This window comes from Caloenas nicobarica, chromosome 1 (assembly GCF_036013445.1).
Source record: "Caloenas nicobarica isolate bCalNic1 chromosome 1, bCalNic1.hap1, whole genome shotgun sequence".
Lineage (NCBI taxonomy): Eukaryota > Metazoa > Chordata > Aves > Columbiformes > Columbidae > Caloenas > Caloenas nicobarica.
In genome coordinates this window covers 58999704-59016923 of record NC_088245.1, presented here as the reverse complement: position 1 = coordinate 59016923, position 17220 = coordinate 58999704, and the positions used below count along the sequence as shown (strand labels likewise).

The 17220-nt window shown below is 60.4% G+C and overlaps 3 protein-coding genes across 9 annotated transcripts; all 3 read left to right on the top strand.

Annotated features, from left to right (window-relative positions):
- Positions 1–3318: 3318 nt before the first annotated feature.
- LOC136000208 (C-type lectin domain family 2 member B-like) lies at positions 3319–6403 on the top strand. 3 transcript variants are annotated; one of them, XM_065653981.1, is made up of 6 exons: positions 3319–3362; positions 3902–4299; positions 4500–4595; positions 4984–5156; positions 5546–5646; positions 5825–6403. In XM_065653981.1, the coding sequence occupies exons 2-6, from the start codon at positions 4167–4169 to the stop codon at positions 5937–5939; spliced, it is 618 nt and encodes a 205-aa protein (XP_065510053.1). In that variant the 5' UTR covers positions 3319–3362; positions 3902–4166; the 3' UTR covers positions 5940–6403. The 3 variants fall into 3 exon arrangements, with proteins under 3 accessions (XP_065510053.1, XP_065510068.1, XP_065510062.1); XM_065653990.1 differs by lacking the exon at positions 3319–3362 and adding an exon at positions 3614–3681; XM_065653996.1 differs by lacking the exon at positions 4500–4595.
- A 2118-nt stretch (positions 6404–8521) lies between these two features.
- Positions 8522–11575, top strand: LOC135994020 (C-type lectin domain family 2 member B-like). 3 transcript variants are annotated; one of them, XM_065644295.1, is made up of 6 exons: positions 8522–8559; positions 9092–9489; positions 9690–9785; positions 10174–10346; positions 10736–10836; positions 11015–11575. In XM_065644295.1, exons 2-6 carry the CDS (start codon positions 9357–9359, stop codon positions 11127–11129), a joined length of 618 nt encoding a protein of 205 aa, XP_065500367.1. In that variant the 5' UTR covers positions 8522–8559; positions 9092–9356; the 3' UTR covers positions 11130–11575. The 3 variants fall into 3 exon arrangements, with proteins under 3 accessions (XP_065500367.1, XP_065500383.1, XP_065500374.1); XM_065644302.1 differs by lacking the exon at positions 8522–8559 and adding an exon at positions 8785–8871; XM_065644311.1 differs by lacking the exon at positions 9690–9785.
- Positions 11576–13693: 2118 nt separating this feature from the next.
- On the top strand, positions 13694–16765 carry LOC135998350 (C-type lectin domain family 2 member B-like). 3 transcript variants are annotated; one of them, XM_065651500.1, is made up of 6 exons: positions 13694–13733; positions 14266–14663; positions 14864–14959; positions 15348–15520; positions 15910–16010; positions 16189–16765. In XM_065651500.1, exons 2-6 carry the CDS (start codon positions 14531–14533, stop codon positions 16301–16303), a joined length of 618 nt encoding a protein of 205 aa, XP_065507572.1. In that variant the 5' UTR covers positions 13694–13733; positions 14266–14530; the 3' UTR covers positions 16304–16765. The 3 variants fall into 3 exon arrangements, with proteins under 3 accessions (XP_065507572.1, XP_065507591.1, XP_065507581.1); XM_065651509.1 differs by lacking the exon at positions 13694–13733 and adding an exon at positions 13978–14045; XM_065651519.1 differs by lacking the exon at positions 14864–14959.
- Positions 16766–17220: the final 455 nt, after the last annotated feature.

The following is a 17220-nucleotide window of genomic DNA, read 5'->3' as shown; positions in this document are numbered from 1 at the left end:
TTGACAAAGCTCATATGCCTTTACAGTCTAAAGGCCGACTGGTATATTGGTGAGGGAAGGGGATTTTCATAACGACCTCCCTTTTCCCCCTCGCTCCCCAAAAACGGGGGAAACGACCTGAGGGAGCGGGAACTTCCGTGGGCTGCTCCGCCACCACGGGCAGGCACAGAGCCCAGAAAAATGTGCGGCAAAACCAGCAAGTGTCCTGCGTGCTGTGCGAGTCTCTGTAAGGGCGGGAAGAGCGTTAAATCCGCTGAGTTGCGTGGGTCTGTGGAGCGTGCGGGTGTCTCTGCAGAAGCGGAACGGGGCTGTGTGTCGGTACGGACCTGCGGTCGGTGCTGCTCGGGTTCGGTCACTCGCTGCGGCACGGAGAAGGGCTGAGGGCGCTGGCGGCGGGCGGTGCGCAATTGATCCCGATGTGCCGGCACACGGGTTCGGTCCCTCGCTGCGGCGCGGGGAAGGGCTGAGGGCGCTGGCGCTCGGCGGTGCTGGCACTCGGCACGATGCTGAGGCGGTTTTAGCAGTAGGCGATGCTAGTGCTAGACGCGCTCCCGAGGCGGCGCGCTGCTTAGGCAGTGCTGGCGGGGGACGATGCTAGCGACCGACGGTGCTACGGTGGACGACGATGAGAGCGGTCGGACGATGGCAGCGGTCGGATGACGGTGCTGCGAGGGGTGGACGACGGTGCCAGCGGTCGGACGACGATGCCAGCGGATTGGGACTGGAGATTCTGGTGTTAATTAAAGAAAGTCGAAGAGTGGGCCAGCCCTGGAAATAAAGACTTTGCTCTCAGGAGTTTGGAGCTGCACACGGAGGATAAAGTTCCACCTGTGCAACTACGTGTCCCCACCTGCGGGACAGTAGGTGAGTTCGAAGGTATCTCAGAGGACTCGGGTTCCCGCTGTGCACACTGCAGTGTGAGCGTCCACCCGGTCTCCAGGCAAAGAGGGGGGTTTTGCGCCACGGTGGTGAATTCTTGCTGATTGCAATCATGCAATAGGAGTAATAGGATTGTATCGTGCAAGTAGGTCGCACCTACTCGCCAAAAATCTACCTGGACTAAAAATTCAGTTAATTCAAACGGGGGGGGGGGGGTGTATCCATCGCGTCTTCTGATATGTCTTTGAAACGCTGCTGGCCTCGTTGAGAATTAATTACAGGAAAGTGGAGCCCCGGCAAATCCGGATCAACAGCGCATCGCCTCAGGAGCGCATCCACGACCGCCAGTACCGCCGACACCCAGCAGCGCACCGCCCCAGCAGCGCACCGCGCCAGCATCGTCCGACCGCTAGCGTCGTCCACCCCTCGCATCGTCGTCCACCCCTCGCATCGTCGTCCACCCCTCGCATCGTCGTCCACCCCTCGCATCGTCGTCCACCCCTCGCATCGTCGTCCACCCCTCGCATCGTGCGACTGTTAAGCACCGTCCACCCCTCGCAGCATCGTCGTCCGACCCCTCGCAGCATCGTCGTCCGACCCCTCGCAGCATCGTCGTCCGACCGCTGGCATCGTCGTCCGACCGCTGGCATCGTCGTCCGACCGCTGGCATCGTCGTCCCACCCCTCGCATCCTCGTCCACCCCTCGCATCCTCGTCCACCCCTCGCATCCTCGTCCACCCCTCGCATCCTCGTCCCACCGCTAGCATCGTCGTCCAGCCCTCCCATCGTCCACCGCTAGCATCGTCCACCCCACGCAGCATCGTTCAGCCGTCGCAGCATGGTCCGACCGCTGGCATCGTCGTCCACCGTTAGCATCGTCGTCCGACCGCAGGCATCGTCGTTCGACTGCTGGCATCGTCGTCCCACCGCTAGGAGCATCGTCCGACCGCTGGCATCGTCATCCCACCGCTGGCATCGTCGTCCCACCGGTCGCATCGTCCGACCGCTGGCATTATCGTCCACCGTAGCACCGTCGATCGCTAGCATCGTCCCCCGCCAGCACCGCCTAAGCAGCGCGCCGCCTCAGGAGCGCGTCTAGCACTAGCATCGCCTACTGCTAAAACCGCCTCAGCATCGTGCCGAATGCCAGCACCGCCAGCTCCAGACTCCTGAGAGCACAGTCTTTATTTCCAGGGCTGGCCCACTCTTCAATTTCCTTTAATACCAGAATCTCCAGTCCCAATCCGCTCCCCCACTGCGTCGCATTGTAAAAGGTGAAATAATGCGTATTGACAAAGCTCATATGCCTTTACAGTCTAAAGGCCGACTGGTATATTGGTGAGGGAAGGGGATTTTCATAACGACCTCCCTTTTCCCCCTCGCTCCCCAAAAACGGGGGAAACGACCTGAGGGAGCGGGAACTTCCGTGGGCTGCTCCGCCACCACGGGCAGGCACAGAGCCCAGAAAAATGTGCGGCAAAACCAGCAAGTGTCCTGCGTGCTGTGCGAGTCTCTGTAAGGGCGGGAAGAGCGTTAAATCCGCTGAGTTGCGTGGGTCTGTGGAGCGTGCGGGTGTCTCTGCAGAAGCGGAACGGGGCTGTGTGTCGGGTACGGACCTGCGGTCGGTGCTGCTCGGGTTCGGTCCCTCGCTGCGGCGCGGGGAAGGGCTGAGGGCGCTGGCGCTCGGCGGTGCTGGCACTCGGCACGATGCTGAGGCGGTTTTAGCAGTAGGCGATGCCAGCGCTAGACGCGCTCCCGAGGCGGCGCGCTGCTTAGGCTGTGCTGGCGGGGGACGATGCTAGCGACCGACGGTGCTACGGTGGACGACGATGCGAGCGGTGGGACGACGATGCCAGCGGTCGGACGATGCTGCTAGCGGTGGGACGACGATGCCAGCGGTCGGATGGTGCTACGACGGGTGAATGATGCTGCGAGGGCTGAACGATGCTAACGGTGGACGATGCTAGCAGTCGCACGATGCGAGGGGTGGACGACGATGCTAGCGGTCGGACGACGATGCGAGGGGTGGACGACGATGCCAGCGGTCGGACGATGCTGCTAGCGGTGGGACGACGGTGCTAGCAGTCGGACGACGATGCCAGCGGTCGGACGACGATGCCAGGTGTGGACGTCGATGCCAGCGGTCGGACGATGCTGCGACGGGTGAACGATGCTGCGAGGAGTGAACGATGCTAACGGTGGACGATGCTAGCAGTCGCACGATGCGAGGGGTGGACGACGATGCTAGCGGTCGGACGACGATGCTAGCGGTCGGACGACGATGCTAGCGGTCGGACGACGATGCTGAGGCGGAGCTGGCCGTTGGGCGGTGCGCTGTTGATCCCCATGGGCGTGCTGGTATCTGCTGATTGGTCGCAGCACTGGGGGGGCGGGCTGTTCGAGTCTCTATAAATTCGCCGAGTTGCGTGGGTCTGTGCAGCGTGTGGGGTTTTTTGTAGAAGCGGAACGCGGCCGTGTATCGGGTAAGGACCTGCGGTCGGTGCTGCTCGGGTTCAGTCGCTCGTTGCGGCGCGGGGAAGGGCTGAGGGCGCTGGCGGCGGGCGGCGGTGGTGGCGGGGAACGGGACCCGGGACGGTGGCGGCGAGGCGACGGGCGGGGCGGGGGAAGGGACCCGCCCCTGGCGGCGGGGGAGGCGCGGGCTCGGGCTCGCTCTCCTCTTGGCGCTCCCTTTCCTCTGTGGGGGATGGCGTTTTCTTCCTCCTGGTGCCGACGGAGGAGCGGCTGTTTGTGGGCCCCCCCTGTTGCCGCTGTCCTCCCAGCTGTGCCGGGAAGGGAGCTGTGGTGAGCCAGTCGGTGTTGTGAACCATTACGGAAGAGTGCTTAGCCCTGGAGCCCGCCTTCCCATGCCGGGGCCCTGCTGCTGGTGGTGGTACAGGGAGGGGGAGTGGTGGGAAGGGGGGTGCTCCCAGGCAGCGAGTGCCTTGTGGCCGGTCTGGGCCGGGTGGGGAGGGTGCTGGGGGCCAAGGGCTGTTCCCTCAAATCACTGACTCTGTATCCCCAGGTGCTGGGAACTGCCTGCAGTGTCACAGGCGGATCAGGGACAGGGCAGGGTCGTGCTGGCAACACCTTCTCGAGCCTGTGAGTCATCCAGGACTGGCTGTGGCTGATATCTGAGGCCCTAGCATGGCCCTGCTAGGTATGCAGAGTTAGACATCTGGATTTACTGCGTCTTCATTGTGTTCTCTGCAATCTGCCAAGACGAGGATAACGACTGTGGTCATAAAACTGCGTCCAAGCTGGACTGGAAACAGGTCTTGCCATCAGTTATGAAGCCTTGGACGCGAGACTGTGTTTCCTCGCAGGAAGAACTGGACCAGGCCTTGGGTCCCCAGGCTGAAGGGGCGTCCATTCACCAAGAGATGCCAGGCAATGCAGGCAGAAGGGCGTGCAGGGCTCTGGGTGAGTACAGACCCTTATCAAGTGGCCCGTAGCAGCCCCACCACATATCCATCCTTCTGGCAGCTCTCCTGGGGCGGGCTCTTCCCTGGGCAGGGGGTGCCTTCTGCCTTCCCTAGGCAGCTGGTGTTGGGGACGTGAAGGGCCAGGCCAGCTCTGGGACAGCACGGTTCCTCACTGCTGGTGGCTTTTTCCTCCTCCAGGTGAGTGGTGCACGCTGCATCCAGTGTATGTCCTGGTGCTGGCTGTGCTTGTGGCTCTGGTCCTGGTTTTGGCAGCGGCCGTTGCTGTGCTGTCAGGTAAGGGAGCAGCAGGCGCCTGCGTGCGGCCCCTCAGCACGGAGCCGTGTGTGCCGCCGGGCTGGATGCGGCCCCTTCCCCTCAGGGCTGGGGCAGGCGTTGGTGTGTGAGGCCAAGGCTGGTGGGGGGAGCGTGTTGGGGCCAGCCCCTCAGGCTGGCTGTGCCCCTGCCCTGGCCCAGGGCTCCTGGGGAGGGGCAGGGACACCCCCGGCTGTGCCCTGGGGCAGGCTGTTAACCCCTGGGGTGTTTGCTCCCTGTGGGTCCCTGGCAGCAAATGGGAGATCCCCGTGTGGGGAGCTTGGGTCTGCCCCCTTCCCTGCCCCATGGAGCTGTGTCCCCTGGTCCCTGTGGAGAGGAGTCCTCTGACCTTCTCCCCTTCCCTCTCCAGCAGGAAGAGATGGAGGGCGTGCAGCTGCCGTGCTGGGCTGTCCTGACGACTGGGTTGGGTACCGCAATGTCTGCTACTACCTCTCGAGCGAGGAGGGGAGCTGGGAGTGGGGCCAGGAGCGGTGCTCCTCGCTCGGGGCCTCGCTGGCTGTGATCAAGAGGGAGTGGGAAATGGTGAGTGAGGGGCTGCTGTGGCCGTGTGGGGGGGTCTGGGTTGGGTGCAGAACTCGGGCTTGGTGCTGGGAGGTTGGAGGTGCTTCTAGGGACACAGATGCAGTTCTGGCGTGTGGCCTCAGAGGGAAGGAGGCTCAGGTACAGTGTGGAGCCCAGGGTGCGTGTCCTCCCGCGTGGAGCTCAGCGGGACCGCAAGCACAGCAGAGCTCCAGCAGAGCAGGACCAGTGCGGCTGGCCAGGCTGGGGAGCTCATGCAGAAGCTCTGGAGCTTGGTGGAGCAGCCGTTGGGTGGGAGGTGCTGCCATCCTGGGGCCTCGTGTGGGGCTGGGACAGGGACACTCTGGGGCGGCAGCAGCTCCTGACTGTTGGCTTCTCTCTTTCCTCCCCAGGAGTTTCTATCACGCCTCAGGGGCAACATTGATTACTGGGTTGGGCTGCGCAGACAGGACGGGCGCCTGGAGTGGGTGGACGGCAGCAGCTTCAATGACACGTGAGTCCCGTTGTGAACCAGGGTCACAGGGAGACCGTCCTGTGCTGGGATGGGCAGGGGCCTGGTGGGACGTGGCTACAGGGCCTGTCCCTTGCAGGCAGCCCTTGTTCCCTCCAGGCACTTATGGGGAGAGCTGCTTCCCCAAGGGTACCAACAGTGTCATTGCTTATTCTTGCAGGATCACTCTGAAGGGCCAAGAGTCTTGTTTCTGGCTGAATTACCCTGATCTCTGGAGTTCAAACTGCTTCCGGACCCATCATTATCTCTGCAGCAAGGCCCAAGCTCTGATGTGAAATAGTTGATGGGGAGAAAGGACTTTTTCCTGCTGGGAAGTCCACAACTTTGCCTTTGCTATTAACACAGAGTGGCTTGGGAATTTCCTTCTGAACTGTATATCTGTAGTGCTGCTGGTCCCAGCAGCGTCTCTCTGCCAGGTCTCTGAGGAACCTGCAGGACTGGAAGACATCAGGGCCACTGTGGCTGTGTGATCTGGGACCTCAAGCACAGAACTGGTTTCTTTCTCCTGGGACCAGCCCAGCACACGTCTTGCTTTTTGAGCAATTCGCCTATTTCTGCTTTTGCGCTGTGGTGATGGAGCTCAAGGTGCTGTTGCCAGATGAGATGGGTACACAGAGCTTGGCTGAGGTCCCTGGCCGTTTGCCAGGGTGTGAAGTGGATTTTGTGGCACACATGACCAGTACAGACCTTGTTGCTATGTTTCTACTAAATTTTTTCTTAAAACATGGTAAATTATCATGGTTGTCTTGTCTGTTCCAGAAGGCGCCTGCTGAAGGCAACCCTGTCCTTTCCCTTCCCACCCCCCACTTCTGGGAAGTGGCAGCACATGGAGGGGATTTATTTTATAGCTGTATTTATAGCTATATTTATCGTTATATTTACTAGTAGTGTATTAGTATTTTGTTAGTTGTTTAAACTGTGTTTATCTCAATCCAAGTTTTTCCCTTTCCTTTTGTTTCTCTCCCCTGGGGCGGGGGTGGGAGAGGGGGTGAGCGAGTGTCTGTCGTGGTTGTATGGCCAGTTTGGGTTAAACCACGATGGGTGAAAGAGGTTTTTTCCTAATTTCTCCTTTTCCTTGCAGGCAGCAGCCCTATATGCTGATTTTCCTTTCTCTAGAGGAAAAGCACCCCCGTGGCCTTTACCAGGTGTTGGGGCTGCTCTCCCTGGCAGTTTTGGGGCTGCTTAGCTGCAATAGTGGCAGGAAGCTCTGGCCCTGCTGACAGTTTGTACCTTGACAGCAAAAGCCCTGCGTGGTCGTCAGTGGTTTGGTTTCCTGTCCCCTACTCTGTGTCCCCGGCCCTGTGCCTTCCTGGTTCTTCCGTGACATGGAGGATGAGGATGGTTACATGGTCTTGGGGAAGCGGGGAGCTCGGGGAGCTTGGGTCCCCTGGAGGATGCAGGTAATGGGGGGTTGTGTCTGTTGGTGTGTCCCCCCCACCCAATATTGGTGGCGGAGAGAGGAAGTATGGGGGGGGATGATAATGGGTGTGATGGAAGAAGCGGGGTGATGCCACTCGTTGTTTCTCTGAGAGCTGTTCAAGGTGGGGAAACTGAGGCCTGGAGTGTGGGAGGAGGGTCTGGTGGGGCTTTACTCCAGGTGTGTGACTCTGAAAGTGGAAGCAGAGGGATTTTTGTGGGGACACTCGGCTCCTATGGCTGCTGCCCCATTGCTGGGGTCACCCTCTTTGCGCATGGCGCAAAAACCCCCTCTTTGCCTGGAGACCGGGTGGACGCGCACACTGCAGCGTGCACAGCGAGAACCCAAGTCCTCTGAGCTACCTTCGAACTCACCTACTGTCCCGCAGGTGGGGACACGTAGTTGCACAGGTGGAACTTTGTCCTCCGTGTGCAGCTCCAAACTCCTGAGAGCACAGTCTTTATTTCCAGGGCTGGCCCACTCTTCAACTTTCTTTCATTAATACCAGAATCTCCAGTCCCAATCCGCTCCCCCATTGCGTCGCAGCGTAAAATGTGAAATAATGCGTATTGACAAAGCTCATATGCCTTTACAGTCTAAAGGCCGACTGGTATATTGGTGAGGGAAGGGGATTTTCATAACGACCTCCCTTTTCCCCCTCGCTCCCCAAAAACGGGGGAAACGACCTGAGGGAGCGGGAACTTCCGTGGGCTGCTCCGCCACCACGGGCAGGCACAGAGCCCAGAAAAATGTGCGGCAAAACCAGCAAGTGTCCTGCGTGCTGTGCGAGTCTCTGTAAGGGCGGGAAGAGCGTTAAATCCGCTGAGTTGCGTGGGTCTGTGGAGCGTGCGGGTGTCTCTGCAGAAGCGGAACGGGGCTGTGTGTCGGGTACGGACCTGCGGTCGGTGCTGCTCGGGTTCGGTCCCTCTCTGCGGCGCGGGGAAGGGCTGAGGGCGCTGGCGCTCGGCGGTGCTGGCACTCGGCACGATGCTGAGGCGGTTTTAGCAGTAGGCGATGCCAGCGCTAGACGCGCTCCCGAGGCGGCGCGCTGCTTAGGCGGTGCTGGCGGGGGACGATGCTAGCGACCGACGGTGCTACGGTGGACGACGATGCGAGCGGTGGGACGACGATGCCAGCGGTCGGACGATGCTGCTAGCGGTGGGAGGACGATGCCAGCGGTCGGACGGTGCTACGACGGGTGAATGATGCTGCGAGGGGTGAACGATGCTAACGGTGGACGATGCTAGCAGTCGCACGATGCGAGGGGTGGACGACGATGCTAGCGGTCGGACGACGATGCTGAGGCGGAGCTGGCCGTTGGGCGGTGCGCTGTTGATCCCCATGGGCGTGCTGGTATCTGCTGATTGGTCGCAGCACTGGGGGGGCGGGCTGTTCGAGTCTCTATAAATTCGCCGAGTTGCGTGGGTCTGTGCAGCGTGTGGGGTTTTTTGTAGAAGCGGAACGCGGCCGTGTGTCGGGTAAGGACCTGCGGTCGGTGCTGCTCGGGTTCAGTCGCTCGTTGCGGCGCGGGGAAGGGCTGAGGGCGCTGGCGGCGGTGGTGGCGGGGAACGGGACCCGGGACGGTGGCGGCGAGGCGACGGGCGGGGCGGGGGAAGGGACCCGCCCCTGGCGGCGGGGGAGGCGCGGGCTCGGGCTCGCTCTCCTCTTGGCGCTCCCTTTCCTCTGTGGGGGATGGCGTTTTCTTCCTCCTGGTGCCGACGGAGGAGCGGCTGTTTGTGGGCCCCCCCTGTTGCCGCTGTCCTCCCAGCTGTGCCGGGAAGGGAGCTGTGGTGAGCCAGTCGGTGTTGTGAACCATTACGGAAGAGTGCTTAGCCCTGGAGCCCGCCTTCCCATGCCGGGGCCCTGCTGCTGGTGGTGGTACAGGGAGGGGGAGTGGTGGGAAGGGGGGTGCTCCCAGGCAGCGAGTGCCTTGTGGCCGGTCTGGGCCGGGTGGGGAGGGTGCTGGGGGCCAAGGGCTGTTCCCTCAAATCACTGACTCTGTATCCCCAGGTGCTGGGAACTGCCTGCAGTGTCACAGGCGGATCAGGGACAGGGCAGGGTCGTGCTGGCAACACCTTCTCGAGCCTGTGAGTCATCCAGGACTGGCTGTGGCTGATATCTGAGGCCCTAGCACGGCCCTGCTAGGTATGCAGAGTTAGACATCTGGATTTACTGCGTCTTCATTGTGTTCTCTGCAATCTGCCAAGACGAGGATAACGACTGTGGTCATAAAACTGCGTCCAAGCTGGACTGGAAACAGGTCTTGCCATCAGTTATGAAGCCTTGGACGCGAGACTGTGTTTCCTCGCAGGAAGAACTGGACCAGGCCTTGGGTCCCCAGGCTGAAGGGGCGTCCATTCACCAAGAGATGCCAGGCAATGCAGGCAGAAGGGCGTGCAGGGCTCTGGGTGAGTACAGACCCTTATCAAGTGGCCCGTAGCAGCCCCACCACATATCCATCCTTCTGGCAGCTCTCCTGGGGCGGGCTCTTCCCTGGGCAGGGGGTGCCTTCTGCCTTCCCTAGGCAGCTGGTGTTGGGGACGTGAAGGGCCAGGCCAGCTCTGGGACAGCACGGTTCCTCACTGCTGGTGGCTTTTTCCTCCTCCAGGTGAGTGGTGCACGCTGCATCCAGTGTATGTCCTGGTGCTGGCTGTGCTTGTGGCTCTGGTCCTGGTTTTGGCAGCGGCCGTTGCTGTGCTGTCAGGTAAGGGAGCAGCAGGCGCCTGCGTGCGGCCCCTCAGCACGGAGCCGTGTGTGCCGCCGGGCTGGATGCGGCCCCTTCCCCTCAGGGCTGGGGCAGGCGTTGGTGTGTGAGGCCAAGGCTGGTGGGGGGAGCGTGTTGGGGCCAGCCCCTCAGGCTGGCTGTGCCCCTGCCCTGGCCCAGGGCTCCTGGGGAGGGGCAGGGACACCCCCGGCTGTGCCCTGGGGCAGGCTGTTAACCCCTGGGGTGTTTGCTCCCTGTGGGTCCCTGGCAGCAAATGGGAGATCCCCGTGTGGGGAGCTTGGGTCTGCCCCCTTCCCTGCCCCATGGAGCTGTGTCCCCTGGTCCCTGTGGAGAGGAGTCCTCTGACCTTCTCCCCTTCCCTCTCCAGCAGGAAGAGATGGAGGGCGTGCAGCTGCCGTGCTGGGCTGTCCTGACGACTGGGTTGGGTACCGCAATGTCTGCTACTACCTCTCGAGCGAGGAGGGGAGCTGGGAGCAGGGCCAGGAGCGGTGCTCCTCGCTCGGGGCCTCGCTGGCTGTGATCAAGAGGGAGTGGGAAATGGTGAGTGAGGGGCTGCTGTGGCCGTGTGGGGGGGTCTGGGTTGGGTGCAGAACTCGGGCTTGGTGCTGGGAGGTTGGAGGTGCTTCTAGGGACACAGATGCAGTTCTGGCGTGTGGCCTCAGAGGGAAGGAGGCTCAGGTACAGTTTGGAGCCCAGGGTGCGTGTCCTCCCGCGTGGAGCTCAGCGGGACTGCAAGCACAGCAGAGCTCCAGCAGAGCAGGACCAGTGCGGCTGGCCAGGCTGGGGAGCTCATGCAGAAGCTCTGGAGCTTGGTGGAGCAGCCGTTGGGTGGGAGGTGCTGCCATCCTGGGGCCTCGTGTGGGGCTGGGACAGGGACACTCTGGGGCAGCAGCAGCTCCTGACTGTTGGCTTCTCTCTTTCCTCCCCAGGAGTTTCTGTCACGCCTCAAGGGCAACGTTGATTACTGGGTTGGGCTGCGCAGACAGGACGGGCGCCTGGAGTGGGTGGACGGCAGCATCTTCAATGACACGTGAGTCCCGTTGTGAACCAGGGTCACAGGGAGACCGTCCTGTGCTGGGATGGGCAGGGGCCTGGTGGGACGTGGCTACAGGGCCTGTCCCTTGCAGGCAGCCCTTGTTCCCTCCAGGCACTTATGGGGAGAGCTGCTTCCCCAAGGGTACCAACAGTGTCATTGCTTATTCTTGCAGGATCACTCTGAAGGGCCAAGAGTCTTGTTTCTGGCTGAATTACCCTGATCTCTGGAGTTCAAACTGCTTCCGGACCCATCATTATCTCTGCAGCAAGGCCCAAGCTCTGATGTGAAATAGTTGATGGGGAGAAAGGACTTTTTCCTGCTGGGAAGTCCACAACTTTGCCTTTGCTATTAACACAGAGTGGCTTGGGAATTTCCTTCTGAACTGTATATCTGTAGTGCTGCTGGTCCCAGCAGCGTCTCTCTGCCAGGTCTCTGAGGAACCTGCAGGACTGGAAGACATCAGGGCCACTGTGGCTGTGTGATCTAGGACCTCAAGCACAGAACTGGTTTCTTTCTCCTGGGACCAGCCCAGCACTCGTCTTGCTTTTTGAGCAATTCGCCTATTTCTGCTTTTGCGCTGTGGTGATGGAGCTCAAGGTGCTGTTGCCAGATGAGATGGATACACAGAGCTTGGCTGAGGTCCCTGGCCCTTTGCCAGGGTGTGAAGTGGATTTTGTGGCACACATGACCAGTACAGACCTTGTTGCTATGTTTCTACTAAATTTTTTCTTAAAACGTGGTAAATTATCATGGTTGTCTTGTCTGTTCCAGAAGGCGCCTGCTGAAGGCAACCCTGTCCTTTCCCTTCCCACCCCCCACTTCTGGGAAGTGGCAGCACATGGAGGGGATTTATTTTATAGCTATATTTATCGTTATATTTACTAGTAGTGTATTAGTATTTTGTTAGTTGTTTAAACTGTGTTTATCTCAATCCAAGTTTTTCCCTTTCCTTTTGTTTCTCTCCCCTGGGGCGGGGGTGGGAGAGGGGGTGAGCGAGTGTCTGTCGTGGTTGTATGGCCAGTTTGGGTTAAACCACGATGGGTGAAAGAGGTTTTTTCCTAATTTCTCCTTTTCCTTGCAGGCAGCAGCCCTATATGCTGATTTTCCTTTCTCTAGAGGAAAAGCACCCCCGTGGCCTTTACCAGGTGTTGGGGCTGCTCTCCCTGGCAGTTTTGGGGCTGCTTAGCTGCAATAGTGGCAGGAAGCTCTGGCCCTGCTGACAGTTTGTACCTTGACAGCAAAAGCCCTGCGTGGTCGTCAGTGGTTTGGTTTTCTGTCCCCTACTCTGTGTCCCCGGCCCTGTGCCTTCCTGGTTCTTCCGTGACATGGAGGATGAGGATGGTTACATGGTCTTGGGGAAGCGGGGGGCTCGGGGAGCTTGGGTCCCCTGGAGGATGCAGGTAATGGGGGGTTGTGTCTGTTGGTGTGTCCCCCCCACCCAATATTGGTGGCGGAGAGAGGAAGTATGGGGGGGGATGATAATGGGTGTGATGGAAGAAGCGGGGTGATGCCACTCGTTGTTTCTCTGAGAGCTGTTCAAGGTGGGGAAACTGAGGCCTGGAGTGTGGGAGGAGGGTCTGGTGGGGCTTTATTCCAGGTGTGTGACTCTGAAAGTGGAAGCAGAGGGATTTTTGTGGGGACACTCGGCTCCTATTGCTGCTGCCCCATTGCTGGGGTCACCCTCTTTGCGCATGGCGCAAAAACCCCCTCTTTGCCTGGAGACCGGGTGGACGCGCACACTGCAGTGTGCACAGCGGGAACCCAAGTCCTCTGAGTTACCTTCGAACTCACCTACTGTCCCGCAGGTGGGGACACGTAGTTGCACAGGTGGAACTTTATCCTCCGTGTGCAGCTCCAAACTCTTGAGAGCACAGTCTTTATTTCCAGGGCTGGCCCACTCTTCAATTTCCTTTAATACCAAAACCTCCAGTCCCAATCCGCTCCCCCATTGCGTCGCAGCGTAAAAGGTGAAATAATGCGTATTGACAAAGCTCCTATGCCTTTACAGTCTAAAGGCCGACTGGTATATTGGTGAGGGAAGGGGATTTTCATAACGACCTCCCTTTTCCCCCTCGCTCCCCAAAAACGGGGGAAACGACCTGAGGGAGCGGGAACTTCCGTGGGCTGCTCCGCCACCACGGGCAGGCACAGAGCCCAGAAAAATGTGCGGCAAAACCAGCAAGTGTCCTGCGTGCTGTGCGAGTCTCTGTAAGGGCGGGAAGAGCGTTAAATCCGCTGAGTTGCGTGGGTCTGTGGAGCGTGCGGGTGTCTCTGCAGAAGCGGAACGGGGCTGTGTGTCGGGTACGGACCTGCGGTCGGTGCTGCTCGGGTTCGGTCCCTCTCTGCGGCGCGGGGAAGGGCTGAGGGCGCTGGCGCTCGGCGGTGCTGGCACTCGGCACGATGCTGAGGCGGTTTTAGCAGTAGGCGATGCCAGCGCTAGACGCGCTCCCGAGGCGGCGCGCTGCTTAGGCGGTGCTGGCGGGGGACGATGCTAGCGACCGACGGTGCTACGGTGGACGACGATGCGAGCGGTGGGAGGACGATGCCAGCGGTCGGACGATGCTGCTAGCGGTGGGAGGACGATGCCAGCGGTCGGACGGTGCTACGACGGGTGAATGATGCTGCGAGGGGTGAACGATGGTAACGGTGGACGATGCTAGCAGTCGCACGATGCGAGGGGTGGACGACGATGCTAGCGGTCGGACGACGATGCTGAGGCGGAGCTGGCCGTTGGGCGGTGCGCTGTTGATCCCCATGGGCGTGCTGGTATCTGCTGATTGGTCGCAGCACTGGGGGGGCGGGCTGTTCGAGTCTCTATAAATTCGCCGAGTTGCGTGGGTCTGTGCAGCGTGTGGGGTTTTTTGTAGAAGCGGAACGCGGCCGTGTGTCGGGTAAGGACCTGCGGTCGGTGCTGCTCGGGTTCAGTCGCTCGTTGCGGCGCGGGGAAGGGCTGAGGGCGCTGGCGGCGGTGGTGGCGGGGAACGGGACCCGGGACGGTGGCGGCGAGGCGACGGGCGGGGCGGGGGAAGGGACCCGCCCCTGGCGGCGGGGGAGGCGCGGGCTCGGGCTCGCTCTCCTCTTGGCGCTCCCTTTCCTCTGTGGGGGATGGCGTTTTCTTCCTCCTGGTGCCGACGGAGGAGCGGCTGTTTGTGGGCCCCCCCTGTTGCCGCTGTCCTCCCAGCTGTGCCGGGAAGGGAGCTGTGGTGAGCCAGTCGGTGTTGTGAACCATTACGGAAGAGTGCTTAGCCCTGGAGCCCGCCTTCCCATGCCGGGGCCCTGCTGCTGGTGGTGGTACAGGGAGGGGGAGTGGTGGGAAGGGGGGTGCTCCCAGGCAGCGAGTGCCTTGTGGCCGGTCTGGGCCGGGTGGGGAGGGTGCTGGGGGCCAAGGGCTGTTCCCTCAAATCACTGACTCTGTATCCCCAGGTGCTGGGAACTGCCTGCAGTGTCACAGGCGGATCAGGGACAGGGCAGGGTCGTGCTGGCAACACCTTCTCGAGCCTGTGAGTCATCCAGGACTGGCTGTGGCTGATATCTGAGGCCCTAGCATGGCCCTGCTAGGTATGCAGAGTTAGACATCTGGATTTACTGCGTCTTCATTGTGTTCTCTGCAATCTGCCAAGACGAGGATAACGACTGTGGTCATAAAACTGCGTCCAAGCTGGACTGGAAACAGGTCTTGCCATCAGTTATGAAGCCTTGGACGCGAGACTGTGTTTCCTCGCAGGAAGAACTGGACCAGGCCTTGGGTCCCCAGGCTGAAGGGGCGTCCATTCACCAAGAGATGCCAGGCAATGCAGGCAGAAGGGCGTGCAGGGCTCTGGGTGAGTACAGACCCTTATCAAGTGGCCCGTAGCAGCCCCACCACATATCCATCCTTCTGGCAGCTCTCCTGGGGCGGGCTCTTCCCTGGGCAGGGGGTGCCTTCTGCCTTCCCTAGGCAGCTGGTGTTGGGGACGTGAAGGGCCAGGCCAGCTCTGGGACAGCACGGTTCCTCACTGCTGGTGGCTTTTTCCTCCTCCAGGTGAGTGGTGCACGCTGCATCCAGTGTATGTCCTGGTGCTGGCTGTGCTTGTGGCTCTGGTCCTGGTTTTGGCAGCGGCCGTTGCTGTGCTGTCAGGTAAGGGAGCAGCAGGCGCCTGCGTGCGGCCCCTCAGCACGGAGCCGTGTGTGCCGCCGGGCTGGATGCGGCCCCTTCCCCTCAGGGCTGGGGCAGGCGTTGGTGTGTGAGGCCAAGGCTGGTGGGGGGAGCGTGTTGGGGCCAGCCCCTCAGGCTGGCTGTGCCCCTGCCCTGGCCCAGGGCTCCTGGGGAGGGGCAGGGACACCCCCGGCTGTGCCCTGGGGCAGGCTGTTAACCCCTGGGGTGTTTGCTCCCTGTGGGTCCCTGGCAGCAAATGGGAGATCCCCGTGTGGGGAGCTTGGGTCTGCCCCCTTCCCTGCCCCATGGAGCTGTGTCCCCTGGTCCCTGTGGAGAGGAGTCCTCTGACCTTCTCCCCTTCCCTCTCCAGCAGGAAGAGATGGAGGGCGTGCAGCTGCCGTGCTGGGCTGTCCTGACGACTGGGTTGGGTACCGCAATGTCTGCTACTACCTCTCGAGCGAGGAGGGGAGCTGGGAGTGGGGCCAGGAGCGGTGCTCCTCGCTCGGGGCCTCGCTGGCTGTGATCAAGAGGGAGTGGGAAATGGTGAGTGAGGGGCTGCTGTGGCCGTGTGGGGGGGTCTGGGTTGGGTGCAGAACTCGGGCTTGGTGCTGGGAGGTTGGAGGTGCTTCTAGGGACACAGATGCAGTTCTGGCGTGTGGCCTCAGAGGGAAGGAGGCTCAGGTACAGTGTGGAGCCCAGGGTGCGTGTCCTCCCGCGTGGAGCTCAGCGGGACCGCAAGCACAGCAGAGCTCCAGCAGAGCAGGACCAGTGCGGCTGGCCAGGCTGGGGAGCTCATGCAGAAGCTCTGGAGCTTGGTGGAGCAGCCGTTGGGTGGGAGGTGCTGCCATCCTGGGGCCTCGTGTGGGGCTGGGACAGGGACACTCTGGGGCGGCAGCAGCTCCTGACTGTTGGCTTCTCTCTTTCCTCCCCAGGAGTTTCTATCACGCCTCAGGGGCAACATTGATTACTGGGTTGGGCTGCGCAGACAGGACGGGCGCCTGGAGTGGGTGGACGGCAGCAGCTTCAATGACACGTGAGTCCCGTTGTGAACCAGGGTCACAGGGAGACCGTCCTGTGCTGGGATGGGCAGGGGCCTGGTGGGACGTGGCTACAGGGCCTGTCCCTTGCAGGCAGCCCTTGTTCCCTCCAGGCACTTATGGGGAGAGCTGCTTCCCCAAGGGTACCAACAGTGTCATTGCTTATTCTTGCAGGATCACTCTGAAGGGCCAAGAGTCTTGTTTCTGGCTGAATTACCCTGATCTCTGGAGTTCAAACTGCTTCCGGACCCATCATTATCTCTGCAGCAAGGCCCAAGCTCTGATGTGAAATAGTTGATGGGGAGAAAGGACTTTTTCCTGCTGGGAAGTCCACAACTTTGCCTTTGCTATTAACACAGAGTGGCTTGGGAATTTCCTTCTGAACTGTATATCTGTAGTGCTGCTGGTCCCAGCAGCGTCTCTCTGCCAGGTCTCTGAGGAACCTGCAGGACTGGAAGACATCAGGGCCACTGTGGCTGTGTGATCTGGGACCTCAAGCACAGAACTGGTTTCTTTCTCCTGGGACCAGCCCAGCACACGTCTTGCTTTTTGAGCAATTCGCCTATTTCTGCTTTTGCGCTGTGGTGATGGAGCTCAAGGTGCTGTTGCCAGATGAGATGGGTACACAGAGCTTGGCTGAGGTCCCTGGCCGTTTGCCAGGGTGTGAAGTGGATTTTGTGGCACACATGACCAGTACAGACCTTGTTGCTATGTTTCTACTAAATTTTTTCTTAAAACATGGTAAATTATCATGGTTGTCTTGTCTGTTCCAGAAGGCGCCTGCTGAAGGCAACCCTGTCCTTTCCCTTCCCACCCCCCACTTCTGGGAAGTGGCAGCACATGGAGGGGATTTATTTTATAGCTGTATTTATAGCTATATTTATCGTTATATTTACTAGTAGTGTATTAGTATTTTGTTAGTTGTTTAAACTGTGTTTATCTCAATCCAAGTTTTTCCCTTTCCTTTTGTTTCTCTCCCCTGGGGCGGGGGTGGGAGAGGGGGTGAGCGAGTGTCTGTCGTGGTTGTATGGCCAGTTTGGGTTAAACCACGATGGGTGAAAGAGGTTTTTTCCTAATTTCTCCTTTTCCTTGCAGGCAGCAGCCCTATATGCTGATTTTCCTTTCTCTAGAGGAAAAGCACCCCCGTGGCCTTTACCAGGTGTTGGGGCTGCTCTCCCTGGCAGTTTTGGGGCTGCTTAGCTGCAA